General features: G+C 45.5%; 1 protein-coding gene across 1 annotated transcript in view; it reads right to left on the bottom strand.

Moving 5' to 3' along the window:
* The window catches only part of LOC115459357 (putative protein ZNF720), a 53,046-nt gene that overhangs the window by 9,168 nt on the left and 19,081 nt on the right, over nucleotides 1-24,797 (bottom strand). Inside the window, exon 2 of the mRNA XM_030189194.1 lies at nucleotides 15,799-15,925. Within this exon, the coding sequence (XP_030045054.1) occupies nucleotides 15,799-15,925 (127 nt within the window). The remainder of the gene's footprint in view (nucleotides 1-15,798; nucleotides 15,926-24,797) is intronic.

Genomic DNA, 24,797 nt, shown 5'->3' with positions numbered 1-24,797 from the left:
TACCACTAGGAGGCATACATCCTTCTAAGGAGGTGGTTCTGGTTGTGGTTCTATGCTATTCCTTTTGGGACAGATCACTGTGCAAAGAAATTTACTGCTCTTTCCATGTGACACCAAAGTTCACAACAGCACCAGATGCAGGTTCAGCAACAATTCTGATGATAGAGACAGCAACAGAAATAGTGAGTAGGTTAGAAAGACTGGAAAAGAAACTGGAAATACAGCAAAAGGGAATGGAGGAGACCGAGTCAGTGTTTAACTGATCAAAAAGAGATCAAATGACTCAGAAGGGACATTGAGGCAGTCAAAGCAAATGACCACGTGAACAGGAGAGAAGATCCAGTGGATGAATCATTGGGGTCCTGGAGCTGCTGCATATGAAACTGAAAGGGCACAGAGGGAGCTCCAACCCAGACCCAGAGCAATAACTATCTCACCTTCCAGATGAAAAAAGGAACACATAAAACATGAATAAAAACAATTTCCCTACAGAAACTGGTCACTGAGCATTTCAGATATCAGCATTGAGAGAGTACAAAAAAAAGAGAGAGATCTTTACAAGTACAAACTGAAATTAGTCTCCATGGGTATAGTAGCAGCAATAAAGTTTCCAGCAAAGACTGTCATTTTTAAGGAAACTAAGAAGATATTCCTAATTCCACAGTAGAGGCAGGAAAATATATTACAGACCTAACACCTTCTAGCCCCTCCCCCAATTCATAAGCAAAATATGGAGTACAAAGTTGGAGGACACAGCAGAGTCCCTACGTACAGTTTCTTACCAGAGGGCAAGAGGTGACTGAGAAAAGCAAAAATACACCAGACTAAAAGCAGAAAAAAATCAGGGAAACCAGCAGACTAAAAGAATATAAGAAGGAGATCCAAGATGGCGGACGTGTGCAAAACTGCTGCACACCTCTTTATGGTTTGTCGATTTGCCTTGATAAGGAAGGGTAAGGGAGAGCAGAGGCAGAGACCCTTCCAATCCTCTGCTGTTCTGTGAGCTGGCCCGATTGATGGGTTTATTGTCCACGGAGGAAGGCAGCCGACATGGGTCGGCTGCTGGCATTAACATTTAAAAAGGAGAATAAAGATCAGGCAGACATAAATAACTTTTACCGACTTTTGATGAAGTTTTGTTGGGCTGGGAAACGAGCTAAAATCCAGCAGAAATTCTTGATAGGAGGGTGGAAACAAGGGGAAATGGGGATCCCAAATATCAAATACTACAATATGGCCTGTTTATTAAGACAGGTGAGAGATTGGATATTTTCTACTCAGGCCCATACCCCTCTAGAGTTTGAAGAAGCTTTATTTACACCATATAATCTCACAACGTTGCTACACACTCAGAACAATGTGCTCCCCTGTAGGTTTGGGCATAGTGTTTTATTGCTTCCCATTAGAGAAGCGTGGAGATTTTTAGGGAAACTATTGGGGGGGGGGGGACCCATTTGTAACTGAACTTCTAACAATCAAAGGCAACCCGATGTTCTTACCGGGATTAGAGACTCAAACGTTTACTAACTGGGAACGAAGTGGAATAGCTTGTCTGCAAGATGCATTAAAGGAAGATGGGACCATAAAAGCGATGTCACAATTACAGACAGTTGGGACGGTGAGATGGGGGGATCATTTCGCGCATTGGCAGCTGCAACACTATGTGCGAACTCTTAACAGAGAAGCTCTAAGTAAAAAATTGGGGTGAACGATTTAGAAGGTTTTTTGAGGAGATTTCTGAAAATGCCCCCTCTATTTCCAATATACATCTGAAACTGTGGGAGTTGGTGCCGGGGAAGGAGCTAGCCCAGCCTCGTCAACGTTGGGAAATAGATATGGGAAGAGAATTGACAACATGGGATATTGTAAAGCAAATAAAGGGTATTCCCAGGGTAGTTGGAGGAGCAGGCCTTAGAGAATGCGCGTTTAGAATGATACACAGGGCCTATTTTACCCAGGTACAACTGTACAAATCGGGGGGAATCCAGACAGCTACTTGCTTGAAATGTAATAGGGATAATAATACACTATACCATGCGCTTTGGGCTTGTCCATTAATACAATGATTCTGGAGATAAATAATTTCATTTTTGTCGAACATCTTGAACAGTAGAATTGAACTGAATCCACTACCGTTACTACTAGACATGCAGGAAGGGTACTCTAGACTAAAAACAGACAGAAAAATGCTTTGCCGCAAGGTGTGTTTGGTAGCTAGAAAATGTATTATGCAGCACTGGACTTCAGCAAATCCACCGACCTTTTGGCATTGGCGCAATCAAGTACTTCAACTGCTGACCTGGGAAGCGAGAGAAGCGAAAGGAAGACACAAACGAAAAACGCGTTTTCTCAAAATCTGGGGGTGTTTATTGGACGAGATGACTCAGAGAGGGAGAAGCCTTATTCTCAATGTCTTGTAACAACCATGATAATTGTAGTGGTTAAATATATCCATAAAAGATTGAATAGGGAGGGAGGGGGAGATACAGTGAGGAAGTAAGAGATTGGCCTTCCACTTAGTCACCTCTTCTCTCTCCAGTCGGTTCAAAACTCTGCTGCCCGTCTCATCTTCCGCCAGGGTCGCTTTACTCATACTACCCCTCTCCTCAAGACCCTTCACTGGCTCCCTATCCGTTTTCGCATCCTGTTCAAACTTCTTCTACTAACCTATAAATGTACTCACTCTGCTGCTCCCCAGTATCTCTCCACACTCGTCCTTCCCTACACCCCTTCCCGTGCACTCCGCTCCATGGATAAATCCTTCTTATCTGTTCCCTTCTCCACTACTGCCAACTCCAGACTTCGCGCCTTCTGTCTCGCTGCACCCTATGCCTGGAATAAACTTCCTGAGCCCCTACGTCTTGCCCCATCCTTGGCCACCTTTAAATCTAGACTGAAAGCCCACCTCTTTAACATTGCTTTTGACTCGTAACCACTTGTAACCACTCGCCTCCACCTACCCTCCTCTCTTCCTTCCCGTTCACATTAATTGATTTGATTTGCTTACTTTATTTATTCTTTGTCTATTAGATTGTAAGCTCTTTGAGCAGGGACTGTCTTTCTTCTATGTTTGTGCAGCGCTGCGTATGCCTTGTAGCGCTATATAAATGCTAAATAGTAGTAGTAGTAGTAGTAATGGGGGAGGGAGGTGGGGGGAATGATACAAATCAGCTGGTAAATAGCAGATATAGATATCTGTCAATAACTTGGTGAATGATGTTATTAAATCTTAGTCAAAGGGGCATCTTGATGACTTACCTATGTTGACATGCTAGTAATAAAGCGTTGATATATAACATAGTCAGAGATGAAAGTGGAGCGGTAGGGAAATGTGGCCAGAGTAATTATAAATAATGCACAATATGACGTATCTGCTGATTTCATCAATTTATACTATTACTCCTTAACTCTCTAACAATAAAACACTAACATTTTGGAATCAAGGAGCGGGCGGGGGGGGGGGGGGGGGGGGGAGGGGGAGAGAAAATGAGAAAACATTGTCGACTGGGGATAACGATGTGTTCATCTAATTGTGATGTATTAGTTATAATGTTCACAGTCAAGTGTACTGGATATGTTAATCTATGAATAAAAATTGTTGAAACATAAAAAGGAGATAGAGCCGACATGGGAATCCACCAGGTCTCTGAGATGCCTATTACATCTACCTCTTAATTTAGTGTTATATACTCTAATTTTCCCATCTTATTTTTTAGGCTTCTAGCATTTGTATATAGACATTTCAAATTGTGTTTTTTCCTTGCATCTACAAGCTGCTTAGAAGTTGACAGGGATAATCTGCATCCTTTACCCTGTTCGCCCATTAAACACTTGGCTTTCTTTCACCATTATTGAAACCTATCTATTAGGATTCCCTAAATGTTCTGTTTCAGTAGTATCCTTCAAGATACTCCACTCCGAACCATGCACTCCTGGGCGACTGTCAGCTCCCCCCCCCCCCCCCCCCCCCCCCATTTTAGTTTAAAAGTTGCTTTATCTCATTTTTAAATGTTAGCGTCAGCAGGTTCCATCCCGGTTAAGGTGGAGTCCATCCTTTCAGAATAGGCTCCCTTTTCTCAGAATGTTGCCCAGTTCCTAACAAATCTAGATCCCTCAGCCCTGCACCATTGTCTCAACCACGCATTGAGACTTTGGCGCTTTGCCTACCTCTTGGGTCCTGCATGTCAAACAGGGACCATTTCCAAAAATGCTACCCTGGAAGATCTGGATTTCAGCTTTCTTCCTAAGAGTCTAAATTTGGCTCCTAGAACTTCCCTCCCACATTTTTCTATGTCATTGGTACCCACATGAACCAAGACAGCTGACTCTTCCCCAGACTCGTGAGGTCCGCCACCTTTGCACCAGGCAGACAAGTGACCAGGCGATCCTTATGTTCACCAGCCACCCAGCTATCTACATGCCTAATGATCAAATCACCAACTACAACAGCTGTCCTAACCCTTCCCTCCTAGGCAGAAGTTTCTGGAGACGCATGCTTGGTGTGAGAGGATAGTGCATCCTCTGGTGGGCAGGTCCAGGCTACAGGGTTACTTCCTACTTCACCAGGGTGATGCTGTCCTTTTAGGAGACCTCCTTCTTCCAAGGCAGCACAGGGGCTGCCAGACTGGAGGTGAGACCTCTCTAAAACAAATCCCTGTAGGTCTCCTGTTCCTCTCTGTCTCCCTCAGCTCCTCTGTCTGTTACTCTAGCCTGAAGAAAACAAACTCGTTCTCTGACAGCAAGGAGCTCTGTGCATCTAGGGGGAATTCTGCTCAAATTCTGCATTGCGCAAATTCCACTAGGAGTATATTATTCATGCATTACTATATTGCAACTTGCTTACACTATTGCATTGTTAAGAAACACACGCACAACTATTTTTAGCTAGTATATCAAGCTGCCTGGTGCTCTGGAGCATCAGCCATCTTGAAATAGAGGGGACACATGTAGGGGCTAGATCCTTGCCTATATGGCTACAAACAGAGCTTTAGTAACAACCTCTTGCAATTCACATTTCAGACAATGTTTCAATGCATCATGGACTTTTGTCTCAATGTTTGCCAAGACTTGCATTTCAGCAGTGACCCACATTGACTGATGTAAGTGGCGAGCAATCATTGCATCCTAGACTTCTTATTCAGAGATAAGCACTTCTGGTCACACTACCCAGGTATATGTGAGGAGTAAGGCTTAGAGTTGTGGGTCCTCAATGCAGGGAACGTGGGTTTGATTCCCACTGTGGTTCTTTCTGGTCCAGAGGGTGGCTACTAAAATGGTCAGTGGACTTCATCATAAAACATAAGGGGACAGACTTAAGATCTCAATATATATTTTTGGGAAAAGAGGGGAGATACCTATGTAGCGTAAATGCACAGGAGGCAAGTCTCTTTCATCTGAAAAGAAACTCTGGAAAGAGGGGACATAGGATGAAGGTGAAAGGGAACATGAAATAACCTGAGGAACTACTTCACAGAAAGAGTGGTGAATTTGTGGAATGGCCTCCCAGTGGAAGTGGTGGAGATGAAATCAGTTTCTGAATTCAAGAGAGCTTGGGACAAGTATACGGGATTTCTAAGGGAGTGATAGGGAAAGTAGATGGCATGGATGAGCAGACTGGCTAGGCCATATGGTCTTTATCTGCCTAAAATTTTCTCTGTTTCTTTGAAGAAAAATTCCAGAATGACATAAAGGACATAAGCATTGCCATACTGGGGCAGATGGAAGGTCCATCAAGCCCAATATCCTATTTTCAACAGTGGCCAATCCAGGTCATAAGTACCTAGAAAGATCCCAAAGGAATAAAACAAATTTTATGCTGCTTAACCCAGGAATAAGCAGTGGATTTTTCCAATTCCATCTTAATAATGGCTTACGGTCTTTTCTTTTATGAACTTGGCTAAACCTTTTTTTTAAACCCTGCTATGCTAACTGCTTTTATCACAATCTCTGCTCTATACCCATAGCCGATAACCTGAGTATTTCCTTGTGCTTTTGGCTTTTATGGGGGTTACTCTTGGGCTCAAATACCTCCTTTTACCTAATTAGGCCTGAGATAAGGGTGGTTAAAGTTTTTTCACCGAAGGAAGCTGACCCCCAGGAACAAGGTAAGTCTGAGGGTGGTCACGGCCACAGACATGACACTACCTCTCCCTCCGCACCTTCAGTGTTCACTCTGGTGGATCCTCTTCTACTTCTATCCCTCTGTCTGTCGGCGTACCTGAGGGTTCTGTTCTTGGTCCCCTCCTCTTTTCTATCTACACTTCTTCCCTTGGTTCATTAATCTCATCCCATGGCTTTTCCTACCATCTCTATGCTGATGACTCCCAAATCTACCTTCTACCCCTGATATCTCACCTTGCATCCAAACCAAAGTTTCAGCGTGCTTGTCTGACATTGCTGTCTGGATGTCTCAACGCCACCTGAAATTAAACATGACCAAAACCGAGCTTCTCATTTTTCCCCCCAAACCCACCTCCCCACTCCCCCCGTTTTCTATTTTTGTTGATGGCTCTCTCATTCTCCCTGTCTCCTCAGCTCGAAACCTTGGGGTCATCTTTGACTCTTCTTCTCTGCTCATATCCAGCAGATCGCCAAGACCTGTCGTTTCTTTCTTTACAACATCCGTAAAATCCGCCCCTTTCTTTCCAAGCACTCTACCAAAACCCTCATCCACACCCTTGTCACCTCTTGTTTAGACTACTGCAATCTGCTTCTTGCTGGCCTCCCACTTAGTCACCTCTCCCCTCTCCAATCGGTTCAAAACTCTGCTGCCTGTCTTGTCTTCCGCCAGGGTCGCTTTACTCATACTACCCCTCTCCTCAAGTCGCTTCACTGGCTCCCTATCCGTTTTCGCATCCTGTTCAAACTTCTTCTACTAACCTATAAATGTACTCACTCTGCTGCTCCCCAGTATCTCTCCACACTCGTCCTTCCCTACACCCCTTCCCGTGCACTCCGCTCCATGGATAAATCCTTCTTATCTGTTCCCTTCTCCACTACTGCCAACTCCAGACTTCGCGCCTTCTGTCTCGCTGCACCCTTCGCCTGGAATAAACTTCCTGAGCCCCTACGTCTTGCCCCATCCTTGGCCACCTTTAAATCTAGACTGAAAGCCCACCTCTTTAACATTGCTTTTGACTCGTAACACTTGTAACCACTCACCTCCACCTACCCTCCTCTCCTTCTTCCTGTACACATTAATTGATTTGATTTGCTTACTTTATTTTTTGTCTATTAGATTGTAAGCTCTTTGAGCAGGGACTGTCTTTCTTCTATGTTTGTGCAGCGCTGCGTACGCCTTGTAGCGCTATAGAAATGCTAAATAGTAGTAGTAGTAGTAGTAGACTCTCCAATTTCTTCTGGAGTCTTTCATGAGGTACTTTGTCAAACGCCTTTTGAAAATCCAGATACGCAATATCAACCGGCTTGCCTTTATCCACATATTTGTTCAGCCCTTCAAAGAAATGTAATAGATTGGTGAGGCAAGATTTCCTTTCACTAAATCCGTGTTGGCTTTGTCTCATTAATCCATGCTTTTGAATATGCTCTTTAAGTTTGTTCTTTATAATAATCTCTACCATTTTGCCCGGCACAAACGTCAGGCTCACCGGTCTATAATTTCCCCGGATCCCCTCTGGAACCTTTTTCAAATATCAGCGTTACATGGGCTACCCTCCAATCTTCCGGTACCACACTTGATTTTACAGATAAATTACATATTACTAATAATAGTTCCACCAGTCCGTTTTTCAATTCTATCAGTACTCTGGGATGAATACCATCCAGTCCAGGAGATTTGCTACTCTTCAATTTGTCAAATTGCCCTATTACATCCTCTAGGTTTATACAGATTTCATTCAGTTTCTCTGACTCGTCAGCATTGAATACCATTTCTGGCACCGGTATATTTCCCAAATCTTCCTCGGTGAACACCGAAGCAATGCTATCTGCTAAGGCTTTGTCTTCCCTGATTTCCCCTTTTACCCCTCAGTCATCTAGCGGACCAACCGATTCTTTTGCTTGCTTCTTGCTTTTAATATACCTAAAAAAATTCTTACGATGTGTTTTTGCCTCCAATGCAATCTTTTTTTCAAAATCCCTCTTTGCCTTCCTTATCAGCGCTTGTGGTTTTTCAAATCAGAATATTCAGAACAGAATAAATTGTTTAACTTATCTTTGGGAACAGTGCCTCTTTTAGAACCATATAAAACAAGCAACTCCGGGGATCAAAAGTTATCTGGTAACATCATCAGATCCTGAGCTGTCATCATCTCGTCATCACCAGCTCGTGAATTACACTGAATTCCTCTACTCAGCTCTTCATCACTTGAACACTTCAGACAGTGCCCTGCCAGTGGAGCCACCTTCAGATCTCCGTTTCAAGGGAAATGAGACTTGCTTCACTGTCAGGCTGTATAAAATCTCTGGTATTGCTACTGGATAAGAAGCAGGTGGTCCAATTTATAGCCTGTAGGCAATGTGTGTTTACTCTGAATCATTTCTGATAAGTGTTTAATGTTTAAAGAGTGTTTGTCTATTGTTTTCCTCTGAGCTTCATAGCATTCATACATTATTCTCACATTCTAATTATCTCTGTTTGCTTTTCGGTTGTTTTACTTGCTTGAAAATAAATCTGCTATTTTTATTATTTGGGACTTGCATCAGTTGTTTGTCAGTATAATTGGGAGCTAAGGGCTCAGATACGCGCAGTCAGGGGAATGTGACCTAGAAATCCTGATTCCAGAGAGCTACCATAATATAATTTGCACTTCCTTTCATACACTGTCCCACAGCAGGCAATGTATATCTGATTTGCTCCTACAAGCTGAGGGGTATGAGAGAGTGAGAGAGAGAGAGAGAGAGAGAGAGAGAGAGAGAGAGAGAGACTTGGTGAAGGCTGAGGAGTACAAGAGAGATAGAGGCTTGGTGAAGACGACTTAGTGTAAGGGATACAGGTTTGGTTGTTTTACTTTTTCTGCTTCACATAGTAACATGTAGTACATTAAGAGGGGCATTTTCAATATAATGTCTAAGTTGGGCTTTGGACGTTTTGAGCTAAATGTCCAAAATACGAACAGAAAACATGACCATTTTCAAAACTGCAAAATGTCCATCTTTTTTTTTTTAATACTGTTTGTAACAAGGTTTTGTGCTCTGTGTGTTTATCTTTTCAGGCCATTTTCAAAAAACAAACTGTACAAGTTACAAACGTAGAAAATCAAGCCAGCATTTTTAGCAGACTGGTCTTCCAAACATCCCAAGAGAGAAACAGGGCACCCTAGGGTGCACTGCTGTGGACTTCAAATAAATGCTTCCTTGTACACATCTCACCACTGCTCCCTTATCTTGTCTGCTCACTCTCCCCGTCTGCGTGGTCTGCTCACTTTTACTGCCCTGAAACGCCGTTCTCCCTCCAGCACCGGCGATTCCCATAGCCAGCCTTCTGCCAGCACGCATAGTCGGGGCCTCTTCTCAGGCGCGTCCCGCCTACTCTGCAACTTCCTGCGTCCCACCTTTGCGGAAAACAGGAAGTTGCAGAGTAGGCGGGATGCGCCTGAGAAGAGGCTCCGACGACGCGCGCTGGCAGAAGGCTGGCTATGGGAATCGCCGGTGCTGGAGGGAGAATGGCGCTTCAGGTCAGTAAAAATGACCAGAACTGACCATGTGGGGGGGGGGGGGGCTGTCGCAGCAGGTGGAGAGGAAATGCTGCTGCGGCGGCGGGTGGGCGGGCGGGGGGGTGGTAGCGGGTGGAGAGGAAATGCGAGGCCTGTGCCCGCCCAGTCCACCTCCAGACCCATCTAAAAATTAAACTCTGGCTATGCTACTGGCTCACAGTTTCCACCACAAGTACAACAGGTAGGGGGGGAGGTATGGGTCTGGGTCCACCTGACTACAGTGCACTACTCCATGGACCTGTATTCTGCTCTAATGGACCTGGCTATAACATTTGAGGCTGGTGAGTACTATTTTTATTCACATTTTTGGGGGTGGGAGAGGGGGGTCAGTGACCACTGGGGGAGTAAGGGGGGTCATCCCTGATTCCCTCTAGTGGTCATCTGGTCATTTAGGGCACCTTTTGTGCCTTATTCCTCTGGAGGAAATCTTGCACCCATACCGACTTCATTCATTACAAATTCATGCTATCCTCCTTCCAGTCCTCCCTATTCCTTGCCAAACAGGACTATTACACCCAATTGACTAATTCTCTCGGCTCCAACCCTTGTCATCTCTTCGCCACCCTCAACTCCCTCCTCAAAGTGCCCTCCGCTCCCACTCTCTCCTCAATCACTGGCTGACTAGTTCTGCGACAAGGTGCAGAAGATCAACCTCGAATTCACTATCAAGCCACCTCCTCCTCTTCACCCTTTAACCCACTCCCTCAACCAACCAACCCAGGCCTCCTTCTCCTCTTTTCCTGATATCACCGAGGAGGAAACCGCCCACCTTCTTTCTTCCTCGAAATGCACCACCTGTTCCTCTGATCCCATCCCCACCAACTTACTAAACACCATCTCTCCTACTGTCACCCCCCCCCCCCCATCTGTCATATCCTCAACCTCTCTCTCTCCACTGCAACTGTCCCTGACACCTTCAAGCATGCTGTAGTCACACCACTCCTCAAAAAACCATCACTAGACCCTACCTGTCCTTCTAACTACCTCCCCATCTCCCTCCTACCCTTCCTCTCCAAGATACTTGAAAGTTCACAGCCGCTGCCTTGATTTTCTCTCCTCTCATGCCATCCTCAATCTGCTGCAATCCGGTTTTCGCCCTCTACACTCGACAGAAACGGCACTCACTAAAGTCTGTAATGACCTGTTCCTTACAAAATTCAAAGGTCACTACTCCATGCTCATCCTCCTCGACCTATCCGCCGCTTTTGACACTGTCAATCATAATCTACTCCTTGCCGCACTATCCTCATTTGGATTCCAGGGCTCTGTCCTCTCCTGGTTCTCCTCTTATCTTTCCCACCGTACCTTCACAGTACATTCTCATGGATCTTCCTCTACCCCCATCCCACTCTCTGTTGGTGTTCCTCAGGAATCTGTCCTTGGACCCCTTCTTTTCTCAATCTACACCTCTTCCTTGTGCTCGCTGATCTCATCTCATGGTTTCCAATATCATCTTTATGCTGACGACACCCAGCTTTATCTCTCCACACCTGACATCACTGCGGAAACCCAGGCCAAAGTATCGGCCTGCTTATCTGACATTGCTGCCTGGATGTCCAACCGCCACCTGAAACTGAACATGGCCAAGACCGAACTCATTGTCTTTCCGCCCAAACCCACTTCTCCTCTCCCTCCACTCTCTATTTCAGTCGATAACACCCTCATCGTCCCCGTCTCATCTGCCTGCAACCTCGGAGTCATCTTCGACTCCTCCCTCTCCTTCTCTGCGCATATCCAGCAGACAGCCAAGACCTGTCGCTTCTTTCTCTATAACATCAGCAAAATTTGCCCTTTCCTCTCTGAGCACACCACCCGAACTCTCATCCACTCTCTCATTAACTCTCGCCTTGACAACTGCAACCTACTCCTCACTGGCCTCCCACTTAACCATCTATCCCCCCTTCAATCCGTTCAGAACTCTGCTGCGCGTCTTATCTTCCGCCTAGACCGATATGCTCATATCACCCCTCTCCTCAAGTCACTTCACTGGCTTCCGATCAGGTACCGCATACAATTCAAGCTTCTCTTATTAACCTACAAATGCACTCGATCTGCAGCCCCTCCTTACCTCTCTACCCTCATCTCCCCTTACGCCCCTACCCGTAACCTCCGCTCACAGGACAAATCTCTCCTCTCAGTACCCTTCTCCACCACCGCCAACTCCAGGCTTCTGCCTCGCCTCACCCTATGCTTGGAATAAACTCCCTGAGCCCATACGCCAAGCCCCCTCCCTGCTCATCTTCAAATCCTTGCTCAAAGCCCACCTCTTCAATGTCGCTTTTGGCACCTAACCATTATTCATCTATTCAGGAAATCTAGACTGCCCCAATTTGATTGACTGCACTTTTTTGTCCTTTAGACTGTAAGCTCCTTCAAGCAGGGACTGTCCTCTGTGTTAAATTGTACAGCGCTGCGTAACCCTGGTAGCGCTTTATAAATGTTAAGTAGTAGTAGTAGTTATTCGTTCTGAAAACAGGTCTAGACCAAAATGTTGAAGTTTTTGGCCCAGATGTTTTTGTTTGTTCTATTGTGGCTGTAAAAGTGTTAGTCCAAGTGTTAGGCATGCCCTAATCCCATCTTCGAAACACTCCCAACATGCCCTCTTGTGATTTGGGTGCACCGCAGACAAAATGCATAGATAGACGTCTGCAAAACAGGCTTTGAAAATACCAATTTGGACGTTTTTGAGAAGAAATCTATCTAAATGGTGCTTTATGACACTTTTTGGACGTTCTTATGAGCCCCTAAGTATAATAATGTGTAATTCAAATTTACTCCTGTGCGTTTTGGGCCTCCAAACGTTACAAAATATAAAATGTGGCTCCTGATAGAAAAAGGTTGGGCAAGCTTCCCACAGACAGTGCTACCAAAACCAAAAGACTTGAACGAAGTTTAAGCTCTTTCCAGCCCCACAGTCATTCTGTTCATTTATCACATTTTGTCGTTAATTTTAAATCAAGTGCACATCATTAGTGCCTGTGTCATGAGCTGATGAAAACAGCGTCACACTTTTGACTAGATTTAAAGGCTGTTTCAGGCTGATCTGTTGCTGCCATGTCGTAATTATTTGTACTCTCCTTAGATTAAATTTAGATTGTGAGCCCTCTAGGGACAAAGTACCTGTATATAATATATGTAAACCACTTTAGTTGTAACACAGAAAAGCAGCATATCAAAGCCACAACCCTTTACCCTCACCCTGGCTTTCAGCCCTGCTCTGAGATCTGGAAGAAGATCTGTCTCTGATTCAAAGAGAAGAAAACTGGTAATACACATAGAATGGTGTCAAGATTGTAACTGCATTCCATGCCTACACTCACCTCGCCTCCAGGTGCCCAGGCCCTATGGCTGCTGTTGGACTGTCTTCTTCCTGTTTTCCAAACATGTTCCAGAGTTCATTCCAGTCCTATTCTGATCTTCCAGCATTCCAGACTTGCTTTGGGGTTCCTACAGCCAAGCCTCACTGTGGTGCTCTTGTAATCAAGCCTCGCCTTGGTGTTTCTGCTGCCAAGCCTCGCTCTGTTGTGTAGCCTAGTGGTTAGTGCAGAGGACTTTGATCCTGGGGAACTGAGTTTGATTCCCACTGCAGCTCCTTGTGACTCTGGGCAAGTCACTTAACCCTCCATTGCCCCTGGTACAAAATAAGTACCTGAATATATGTAAACCGCTTTGAATGTAGTTGCAAAAACCTCAGAAAGGCAGTATATCAAGTCCCATTTCCCTTCCCTTCCCTTCTAGCCAAGCTGTGCTCAGTTGTTTCTGCTGTCAAGCCTCACTCTTACCTGTGACCTCATCTGTAATTGCCTTTATTAAGCACCTGGGAACTTTCAGGCTTGCTTTGCAACAGAGGTCTTCAGATGAATTTTCATCTGTGTGTGCTTGCTGCAGTTCCTGCCCTGCTAGTTCTTGCCCTGTTTGCCTTCAGCTTCAGTTCCCTTCCTGCTTGTGCATGCCCTGTTTGCTTTCAGCTTTCACTCCAGACTAGCCTGTTCCAGTATCCTGAATCCTGTTCCAGCCAAGCCAAGTCCGTTCCGGCATCCGGTTCAAGCCAAGCCAAGTCCGTTCCTGCATCCGCTTCCAGCCAAGCCAAGTCCGTTCCTGCATCTGCTTCCAGCCAAGCCAAGTCTGTTCTAGCATCTGGTTCCAGCTAAGCAAGCCAAGTCCGTTCCTGCATCTGCTTCCAGCCGAGCCAAGGCAAGCCAAGTCCATTTCAGCATCTGCTTCCAGCCAAGCCAAGTCCGTTCCTGCATCCACTTCCAGCCGAGCCGAGTCCATTCCTTCATCCGCTTCCAGCCAAGCCAAGTCCATTCCAGCATCCGCTTCCAGCCAAGCCAAGTCTGTTCCTGCATCCGCTTCCAGCCAAGCCAAGTCCGTTCCAGCATCTGGTTCCAGCCAAGCCAAGTCCGTTCCTGCTTCCGGCTCCAGCCAAGCCAAGTCCATTCCAGAATTCTGTCTAGCCAAGTCTGTTTGAGAGTCCTGAATCTTGTACCAACCTGTCTGTGTTTGCCTCGCTTCCTGTTTGGGTGGTTCACCTGCTGCTGCTGACCCCGGCAGCGGCCCAATGGCTCACTACTCCTGATCATTCCTCACAGTTGTGACAAACGGTCTAAAGGCTATAACACTGCCGTCTCCAGACAGTAGGGTTGAGAGAGTCTCTGGATTAAAGGAGGTACAGGAATGGGGAAGGCTAGGGGAGGAAGAAAGGGCAAGGGATACTATGGACCATGGGGAAGAGACAAAATGGCCAACATCATATGCTCCGGCAGAAGAATGCTATTGATAAAAGGCTGTAAGGGGGACTCTGGTGGGGGGAAGGGAAGGAAGGAGTGGACTAGATGGGGAAATACTGTTAAAAAGGTTGATGTTCACATTGTTTGTTCATTCAAGTTTGTTCTTGTATCATCATTCACAGCTTGGACACTGTTAAGAGAATGAAGACAATTGTTGTTTATTAATTGTTGCTAACATCAATAAAAAACGTTGAAATCTAAAGGAGGTACAGGAAAATGTCTCAAATTACTTTTATTAAAATCAGTCACTATCAAGTTCATTTTCAAAAGAGAAAAATGTCTAAAAAGTGACATAAGTCTGCATTTGGATGTTTTTATCACAAAAACGTCCAAATCAGTATTTACGAAAACCTATTGTTAGATGTTTTTCTCTGAAGTCCGTCAGACGTCCAAATCTCAAGGGGGCGCTTCAGGGGCGTGTCAGGGTGGGACTTAGGCGTTCCTATGACTTAAACATTTTTCAGCCATAACGGAACAAAACAAAAACGTCCAGGACTAAAACTTAGACGTTTTGAGCTAGACCTGTTTTTATTACGAATAAGGCACAAAAAGGTGCCCTAAATGACCAGATGACCACTGGAGGAAATCAGGAATGACCTCCCCTTATTCCCCCAGTGGTCACTAACCCCCTCCCACTCCCCAAAAATGTGATGAAAAACATTACTTGCCAGCCTCTGTGCCACCCTCCGATGTTATACTCAGGTCCATCAGAATAGCATGCAGGTCCCTGGAGTAGTCTAGTAGTGGGTGCAGTGCACTGCACACAGATAAACCCAGCCTCCTACCTGTCCCTACCTCTTACAATTGTGGAGGATATTGCGAGCCTTCCAAAACTCACCAGAAACCCACTGTACCCACATATAGGTGCCCCCTTTACCCGTAAGGGCTATGGTAGTGGTGTACAGTTGGGCGTAGTGGGTTTTGGGGGCTCAGCAGACAAAGTAAGGGAGCAATGGTCAGATGTGTACCTGGGAGCATTTTATGAAGTCCACTTCAGTGCCCCCTAGGGTGCCCTATTGCTGTCCTGGGATGTCAGGGGGACCAGTCTACTAAAAATGCTGGATTCTCCTACATCCCAATGGCTTGATTTTGGACGTTTTAAACTTGGACGTTTTTTTTTTCCCAAATGGACCAAAAAAAAAACCTGTCCAAATCACAAAACGTCCAAAATACAAAACGTCCATAGTATTTTCAAAAGAAAAAAGATAGACGTTTTTTGTTGTTGAAAATGACTTTCTTTCCTGTTCAGAATTTGGACGTCAAACTCAGATTGAGATGTCATATCGAAAATGCCCCTCTGTGTCTGCTAATAATACTGATAAAGAAATCCTTACCTAGTGAAATCAGAGTCTCATAATTCTCCTTCATCACCTCCCTGTAAAGCTCCTTCTGGCCTTCATTCAAATACTCCCACTGCTCCTGGGAGAAATAGACAGTGATATCCTCAAATGTCACTGGCACCTGAAACACAAACCAGAAACAAGCTCAGTGACGTGGAGGCGCTCAGGATACATTAGAGTCCAGATGACTTTATTCTCTGAACATTATAACGTAGAAAAGAAGACTCCAGGACCCCTCTTCCCCACAAAATGCCAGATTTGTTTCCCCATGTTTGGCCCTAGACTGAATTTCCTCTGTGAACTCTAAGGTTTACAAGTTTAACTATGACCTTAGGTGTACACACTTATAACAGTTCTACAGATGGCATAAGTGCTCGTGCCTGGCGGAGGAAGTGACGTCATGCCCCGAATGGCCGGCTGACTTTAGATATCTGGCATCATCAGCTCTATAATCTAGTCCATTTGGTGGATTTTATGCACCATTGAGGTTTTACCTTAAAGCAGAGATTGTTTGGACAGTGAGCCTGCTTTCCCGATTCCAGCATGCAAGAATAAAGTTGACTTGCAGGAGTTTTCATTCAAGGTGAATTTGGCAACCATGCGGCTGGAGAATCCAAAGATGACAGATGGTGGGGCGAGGGAGGAACCCGTGGAGTATGCTGTGGGAAAGGAGACTGAGAACATAATGCAAAAATGGTTTTCTGTGTTAAAAACAGAAATATCGGCCATCTGCATGGACTTACAAAATGTCCTAGGAGAAATGCATAAAGACTTGGATGATTTAGGCTGGTGAGTGAATACAGTAGAGATGAAGCTCGATGAGCAATTACAAATTACACCCCGAGCCAGCAACAGTTAACAGATCACGATAAAAGTCCAGAGGATTTATGGACAAATGTGGAAGATATTGAAAATTGCTCCAGGTGGAACAACATTCAGCTCAAGGGTGTGCCGGAGACTGAACAGTTCTCTAATGCATGACAAGTGATTCAACAGCTTTGTTACTATTTGATGCAACAGAAGGACCCTGAGTTGAGTGAACGGGACATTAAAATAGATAAAGCATATCACACTTTGGGGACACCAAAGGAGAATTGTCTGAGAGATATTGTCTGCAACAATAGGGGAGGAGTGGCCTAGTGGTTAGGGTGGTGGACTTTGGTCCTGGGGAATTGAGGAACTGAGTTTGATTCCCGGCACAGGTAGCTCCTTGTGACTCTGGGCAAGTCACTTAACCCTCCATTGCCTGCCGCATTGAGCCTGCCATGAGTGGGAAAGCGCGGGGTACAAATGTAACAAAAAAAAATATCAAGGAGAAAGTTATGGCAGCCACACATGCCTTGCCAGCTGTGGAATGGGAAGGTATCTTGTTTGCCAACTTGTCCACCATTACTTTAAGAGACTTTCAACTTATTACTCGCAAACTAAGAACTGAAAATATTAGATATATAAGTGGTTGTTTCCATTTGGCCTGCAGGGAACATCGATGCGACTCACCATATTTCAAGAGGCAGTGGAAGCACTACATAAAGCTGGAATCCGGGATCTCATGGAACAGACAAATAGACCTCCATTGCCATAGAGATCATCAACCATATGGCAGCATGTGGGCAAACATGAGAGACGGCTGTCCAGGTTATCAGGAGGACATGGGCCTATGGATCAGCAGGCTAATATGTGTACAATTTTGAGCTGTGGATATTTTTCCAGTTCATAGTAACATAGTAACACAGTAAATGATGGCAGATAAAGACCTGTATGGTCCATCCAGTTTGCCCAACAAGATAAACTCATATTACATGGTGTGTGATACTTTATATGTATACCCGAGTTTGATTTGTCCTAGCCTTACTCAGGGCACAGACCGTAGACGTCTGCCCAGTACTGTTCTTGTACTAAGTTCTGAAGCTAACATCGAAGCCCCTTAAAATTTACACTCCAGCTCATCCCTATCTATTCAGTCATGATCAGGGCATAGACCATAGAAGTCTGCCCAGCTCCCGTTGTGTTTCCCAATTACCGGCGTCGCCACCCAATCTCCACTAAGATTCCATGGAACCAGTTCAGGTGGCTTTTCTGAGCTATTTTGAAGAAGTGTTTGCAACATGTTCCTATTTCCACTTTTGGTGTATTTTGGGACTAGATACAGTTTCAGTTATGGACCATATGACATTTGATGGAGTTGTGACAGTCACGCCTCTCTAGTGTGGACCCAGAGCAGAGCAAAAGGGGCTGTAAGGGAAGGGGGAAGAAGGGTGGGCAACGCTGAAGGTTATTATTTCAAGGACGGGCCAAGCCTATCCACCTTATAATTGAAAGAGAAAAACGCCTAGATTTCGACCCAAATCGGGAGATAGACGTTTATCTCACAAAAACGAATAAATCGGTATAATGGAAAGCTGATTTTGGACGTTTTCAACTGCACTCCATCGCGGAAGCGTACAAAGTTGACGGGGGCGTGTCGGAGGCGTGGCGAAGGTGGAACTGGGGCGTGGTTATCGGCCGAGGAGAGATGGGCGCCTTTCGCCGATAATGGAAAAAAAGTATGCGTTTGTAGCTAGAATTTAGGGCACTTTTCCTGGACCCTGTTTTTTTCACGAATAAGGCCCCAAAAAGTGCCCTAAATGACCAGATTACCCCCAGAGGGAATCGGGGATGACCTCCCCTGACTCCCCCAGTGGTCACTAACCCCCTCCCACCACAAAAAATGATGTTTCACAACTTTTATTTTCACCCTCAAATGTCATACCCACCTCCCTGGCAGCAGTATGCAGGTCCCTGGAGCAGTTGTTAGGGGGTGCAGTGGACTTCAGGCAGGTGGACCCAGGCCCATCCCCCCCCTACCTGTTACAATTGTGCTGCTTAATGCTTAGTCGTCCAACCCTCCCAAACCCACTGTACCCACATGTAGGTGCCCCCCTTCACCCCTTAGAGCTATAGTAATGGTGTAGACTTGTGGGCAGTGGGTTTTGAGGGGGATTTGGGGGGCTCAACACACAAGGGAAGGGTGCTATGCACCTGGGAGCTCTTTTACCTTTTTTTTTGTTTTTGTAAAGTGCCCCCTAGGGTGCCCGGTTGGTGTCCTGGCATGTGAGGGGGACCAGTGCACTACGATCCTGGCCCCTCCCACGAACAAATGCCTTGGATTTGTTCGTTTTTGAGCTGGGCGCTTTCATTTTCCATTATCACTGAAAAACAAAAACGCCCAGCTCACAAATTGTCGAATAAAACATGGACGTCTATTTTTTTCGAAAATACGGTTCGGTCCGCCCCTTCACGGACCCGTTCTCGGAGATAAACGCCCATGGAGATAGACGTTTTCGTTCAATTATGCCCCTCCACGTCTGTAACTGACATAGGCTGTATTTGGTAGGTCATTGGGGGGGGGGGTCTGAATTATGGTGGGTGGGTCCATTGTTTGGTATTTTGAAGGTAATTACCGATGTGTTTTTCTGTCTGTACATATTATAATTTTGAATTTTAAGTGACTAAATACTCTTAGAAAATGCCAACAATCGTTTAAAGAATTACTTTGCTTGCAAAGTGGAATTGCTTGTATTCAGGAGACTCATCTACAGGTAAAATATGAAAAGCTACTATCTCAATAACAATATGATCAAATTTACTGTGCCTCTAACAAAGTGGAGAGAAAAAAGTGTAGCTATTTTAATATCAAAAAATACTAATTTTCTATATTAAAAAAGCATTTAAGGACCCTGAAGGTAGCAGGTGGGGGGAAGAGGGGGTGGTGGTTGGGAGGCGAGGATAGGGAAGGGCAGACTTACACGGTCTGTACCAGAGCCGGTGATGGGAGGCGGGACTGGTGATTGGGAGGCGGGAAATACTGCTGGGCAGACTTATATGGTCTGTGCCCTGAAAAGGACAGGTACAAATTCAAGGTAAGGTATACACATATGAGTTTGTCTTGGGCAGACTGGATGGACCATGCAGGTCTTTTTCTGCCGTCATCTACTATGTTACTGTGTTACTATGATTTGTGGTGGTGATCAGGGGGAAGGTTAAAAGCTCCAATGTCCTGAACCACCTCATACGCATGTGTGGGCGTTGTTTGTCGGCTTGATGTGGTACTGGAGACTGATGACCCTGTGTAGCTGGTAAGCAATATTAAACAATTAGTTTGTAAGATAGCATAATTGTATAGTAGACATGTAGTTGATGACGTGGTTGATATTTTGCTGTTTTATATAGAATATCTGACCCCTAAAGACGCTAAAAATAGCGAAACATGTGCTTGTCGGGTCACTTCTAGTATAACAAGGGTAACAACAATGGAACGTTTATGAAGAATTGAAAGTACAGGCATGGTGATGTTGCTGACGTCAAAGATCATTGAAGGAGTTTTTGCATGTGACACAATTTAGAAGCTGGTGTGGACGCGAGGAAGTTGTTAAGTGGAATTATGGACCTTGCGTAACTCAGACTATCTGGTTTGGAGTGAAACATAATAACGGATGTGAGAGCGAAGGTTGTGGATCAAAGTGTTCAACTAGTAGACACGGAAGGAACTTTCAGTGTCTCATGAGGCGCGCACCTTGAAGATTTGCGGATTAAAACTGTTAACTAGATAACAATGCAAGCCTGTTCAATGTATTAAGTGTTTAGTAACTGGACTGGAAAAAGTCATCAACAACACAGTCTGTTTTTGTAATTAAGAAAATACTATAGATTTTAATTTGGGGAATATAAGGGGTAGGATGAAGGTGATATGGTTGAGAATTTGGGTGAATGTTTTATAATAAAATAACAGCATTTGAACAATTATATTTATAAGAGTATGGTTAAGTATTAATAAAGATTTATGATGAAGAATTAGCAGTTGTGATTAGAAGGTATGTCTATACTTATGGCTATGATTTCTGAACACGTGGCATCATTAAATGACAGACTTTTAAATGCCCAGTTGGGTATATATGCTAATCTCAACTTTGTTAAATGTTTCAGACACATCCATTAACTCGCTCCAGTGATATACTGAATTCTATTATTCTGTCTCACTGTATTTTCAAATGTAAACCACACTGAACCCAAGTTTGCTTGGGATAATGTGAGATATACATGTCAAAACAAAACAAAAAATCCTTTATCCTCCACCTATTAAGACACTGCCTATCCAGTGGATGGTGATGGCCAGTGTGTTTTTTCTAGCGAAAAAGGTGCCAGTACTTAAATGCCAGGCCATCCTTCAGGGGTGGGGTGATCACTGAGGGACCCATCCCACAATAGCCAGGCCCCCTGCAACCAGACACAGAATCTATGACAAGGCAGAATTTGTAAGTAGAGCCTGAGCTCTTTCATTAAACTGCTAGTAAAAGAGGCCCGTTTCTGGAGCAAATGAAACGGGCGCTAGCAAGGTTTTCCTCCCCAACACCCCCCCTTCTTCTTCCCTCCCTACCTACCTACCGACCCCTTCGTCGTTCTGACGCCATTGCTTCGCACCTCCTGAACGCACCGTACGCCATTGCTCCGCCCTCGGTGTGCGACGCCATTGCTCTACCCTCAACGTCATCACGTTTGACGCGAGGGCGGGGCCCCGAGGCTTGGCGATTTCGGTGGCTTCACCACCACGAACCCTTCGAACCCGTCTTGAAGGAAGTGACGGAAGTGATGTCAGTGTCTTCAGAACGTTGAAGGTGAGTTTTATTATATAAGATGAGGACCATGGGTCCCCTCAAAAAAAGCCCTGGTGATGGCACAAGAAAAGCAAGTTTGGTCCTTAGCTGGTGTTCTGCTCTGGTTTTACAGCCTGCTTCACTGACACAGACTACTCAGTAATTACTGTGGATTCTTTTGGATTCGTATTAGGTAAATGAGACTTTTATTAAAGGTTCTAAGATCTAACATATACAATGATATACATATACACACACACACACATATATATACTAGACTTTGAGCCCGTAAAAACGGGCTATTATAGGAAGGGGGGGGGTTGAAAGGCCCGCCCCCACCGCCGAGTTCGCCGCTGCCCCTCCCCCTCCGAGTTCGCGCCCCCCCACCGAGCCGTCACCACCCACCTTCCACCCGGCCGGGCCCTCGCTCCGCTATTGAAACAGCGAGGGTGCGGGAACGCAGCACTGAGCTCTGCTGAGCTGCCGACGTCGGCCTTCGTTCTTCTCTGCCTGTCCCGCCCTCGTGTGACGTAATGTCGTCGAGGGCGGGACAGAGGCAGAGAAGAAGAAGGAAGGGCGATGTCGGCAGCTCAGCAGAGCTCAGTGCTGCGTTCCCGGACCCTCGCTGTTTCAATAGTGGAGCGAGGGCCCGACCGGGTAGAAGGTGGGTGGCGGCGGTGACTCGGGTGGGGGGAGCGTTAGACGGCGGTGTCCCTCCCTCAGCAATGCGCAGTACAGACCCTCTGTGTTCCGCCCCCCGTCATCACGTATTGACGTGGGGGCGGGGCAGAGAAGGTCTCTACTGTGCATTTGCGAGTGAGTACGGTCACTCGCCGTTTATATGTTTGATATATACACACACACATATATACAATGATTAAGCCATATATACAATGATTAGCTATATAACTGAAAAGAAACAACATAAAGAGATTAAAGTTATGGCCTTTGCAGATGACTTATTGTTAACTCTCACTAACCCCCAAGTCTCTATCCCTCATTTAACCCGATTGATCTCCAAGTATGGTGCTCTTTCGGGGTTCAAACTGAATTTTAGTAAGACTGTGGCCCTTCCCTCCTCTCCAACAATACAAAACTCGTGGCATGAGAATTTCCCGTTTACTTGGGCGGACGGCTGGATCAAATATCTGGGTGTCATTATTCCCGACAATCTGCCCACTTTATATGCCTGCAACATTCTTCCCTTGGTGATCTCCCTTCAGAAAACCCTTAGCCTGTGGCGAGCCTACCCGGTCTCATTACTGGGGCACATAGCACTCTTCTTGTGGAGGAGTAGACTAGTGGTTAGTGCAGTGGACTTTGATCCTGGGGAACTGAGTTCAATTCCCACTGCAGCTCCTTGTGACTCTGGGCAAGTCCCTTAACCCTCCACTGCCCCTGGTACAAAATAAGTACCTGAATATATGTAAACTGCTTTGAATGTAGTTGCAAAAACCTCAGAAAGGAGGTATATCAAGTCCCGTTTCCCTTTCCCTCTTTCAATATGATCTGGGCTCCAAAGTGGTTATACGTTTTTCAGATGTTGCCCTTGTTCTTGAGGGTTAGGGATGAAAAAGCACTGAATAAAATGTTGCAAGTATATCTGTGGCTGGGGAAGAGGGCCCGACTACCCATTTCAACTTTGCAGAAGCCCAAATCACAAGGGGGACTAGGTCTGCTAAACTTGAGACACTTAACAGTAGCTTGCACAATGAGACATATCAATGACTGGTACAGGAATGTAAATGACTTTTCTTTATCTGGACTGGAGCCTAACCTTTTTTGCAGATCCCATTTCAGCTGGCAGATACACACAATACCGAAGCGCTCCCCAACACAGCTACGTTTTAACCCGTTTATCCGCGCAGCACAAGCAGTTTGGAGATGAATGTGCAGACGTCACCACTTCTCGGCAGCAGTGACCCCCCCCTTTTGGCAATCAGACACAACCCAGACTTTCCTGCAGGAACTGATTCAGCGGTATTTGCTCGTTGGAAGACTCTGGGGATTCAATACCTGTCCCAGTTGCTCATGGAGGATGGTAAATTGTAACCCTTTGAGGTGCTGTGCACTCGTTATCAACTGCCCCCCACAGACTCTTTTGCCCATTTTCAACTACAGCATTATATGAATAGCCTGCCTTGAAAAGACTTATGCGAAGATGTTCAGGAGACACTGAGTGAAGCACTCACACTGAACTCTCAGAACTTGGTGCCTTTAGCCTTTCATCATAAGTACCTGCAGGAGTCTTCATCAGAGTTGGATTATGCACGGCTGGCTAAGAATTGGAACTTAGACTTGCTGACACAGTTGTCCAGCCAGCACATCCAAACCTGTCTGCACCAGATATATCGAACCACCTGCAATGGCCAACTGTGGGAACTACAGTACAAATTTCTTTTGCGGCTTTACATCTCGCCACATCGGGCACACAAGGCAGGATTTGCGAGCTCGGAAGAGTGCCCGAGGTGCCTGGGCACCCCGGCCTCACTGGGTCATATGTTCTGGATGTGTCCCAGAATACAGGGCTTTTGGGCAAAGGTGTTGCATGAGTCAGAGGCAAAGTGGGGATGCACCCTCCATAAGGGCCCCCAGATTATGTTTGAAGACTATAAATGACCTACACCCTCGCCTACGGGCCTCTTAGACTTCTTCCGGAGACTGGTGCTGATGGCAAAAAAGACTATTCTGCAACAGTGGAGGGAGCCCGCGACCCCTACTTTCTTGTCTTGGTGGACGCAAATGACTTCTTTGCTGGCTATTTAGGCTCAAATTTTTTCAGATGCCTCCTCGTCCTCAGGTAGACATTTTCGCCACTGTTGGGAGCGCTTTGGTTCTACTTTGCAGCCTGCCGCTAGAAATTGGATATTCCATTGAAGGACAGTCCGGCTTCCATGCAGCACAGGGGTGGGGGGAGGGAAGGAAGGGGTAGGTTTATGTTTCAACATTTTTATTGAAGACATGTCAAATTCAAACACTTCCAACAGTAGGAAAATGCTAACATTCAAATCTCAGATGACAAACCATATCCAAGCAGAATTAAGTTTTAAAGGCAGCCATCAAACCTTTTACAGTTCCCCCACCATCCTCCCCCCCATTCCTTGAATTGATCAAACTACTGAGGCCTAGCCTATCTGAATATTATTACATGACCTGACACACAGCATTATAAGATTTACCATATAGCGGCCATGCCAGCAAACTTGTTATACACTCTTCCCCCCCCCCCCCCCCCACTGCCCCCTCTCCTCATCATAATCATATAACTCTGCCAAACTAAAATAGCAGAAAGAACTCTTATAAATCAATGGACAATACCTAGATCAACCAACATAGCCTTATTACTACTACAAATCCAACACT

Source organism: Microcaecilia unicolor, unplaced genomic scaffold (genome assembly GCF_901765095.1).
Source record: "Microcaecilia unicolor unplaced genomic scaffold, aMicUni1.1, whole genome shotgun sequence".
Lineage (NCBI taxonomy): Eukaryota > Metazoa > Chordata > Amphibia > Gymnophiona > Siphonopidae > Microcaecilia > Microcaecilia unicolor.
Note: the sequence above shows the minus strand (reverse complement) of the source record. Positions and strands in the feature narration are given on the sequence as shown.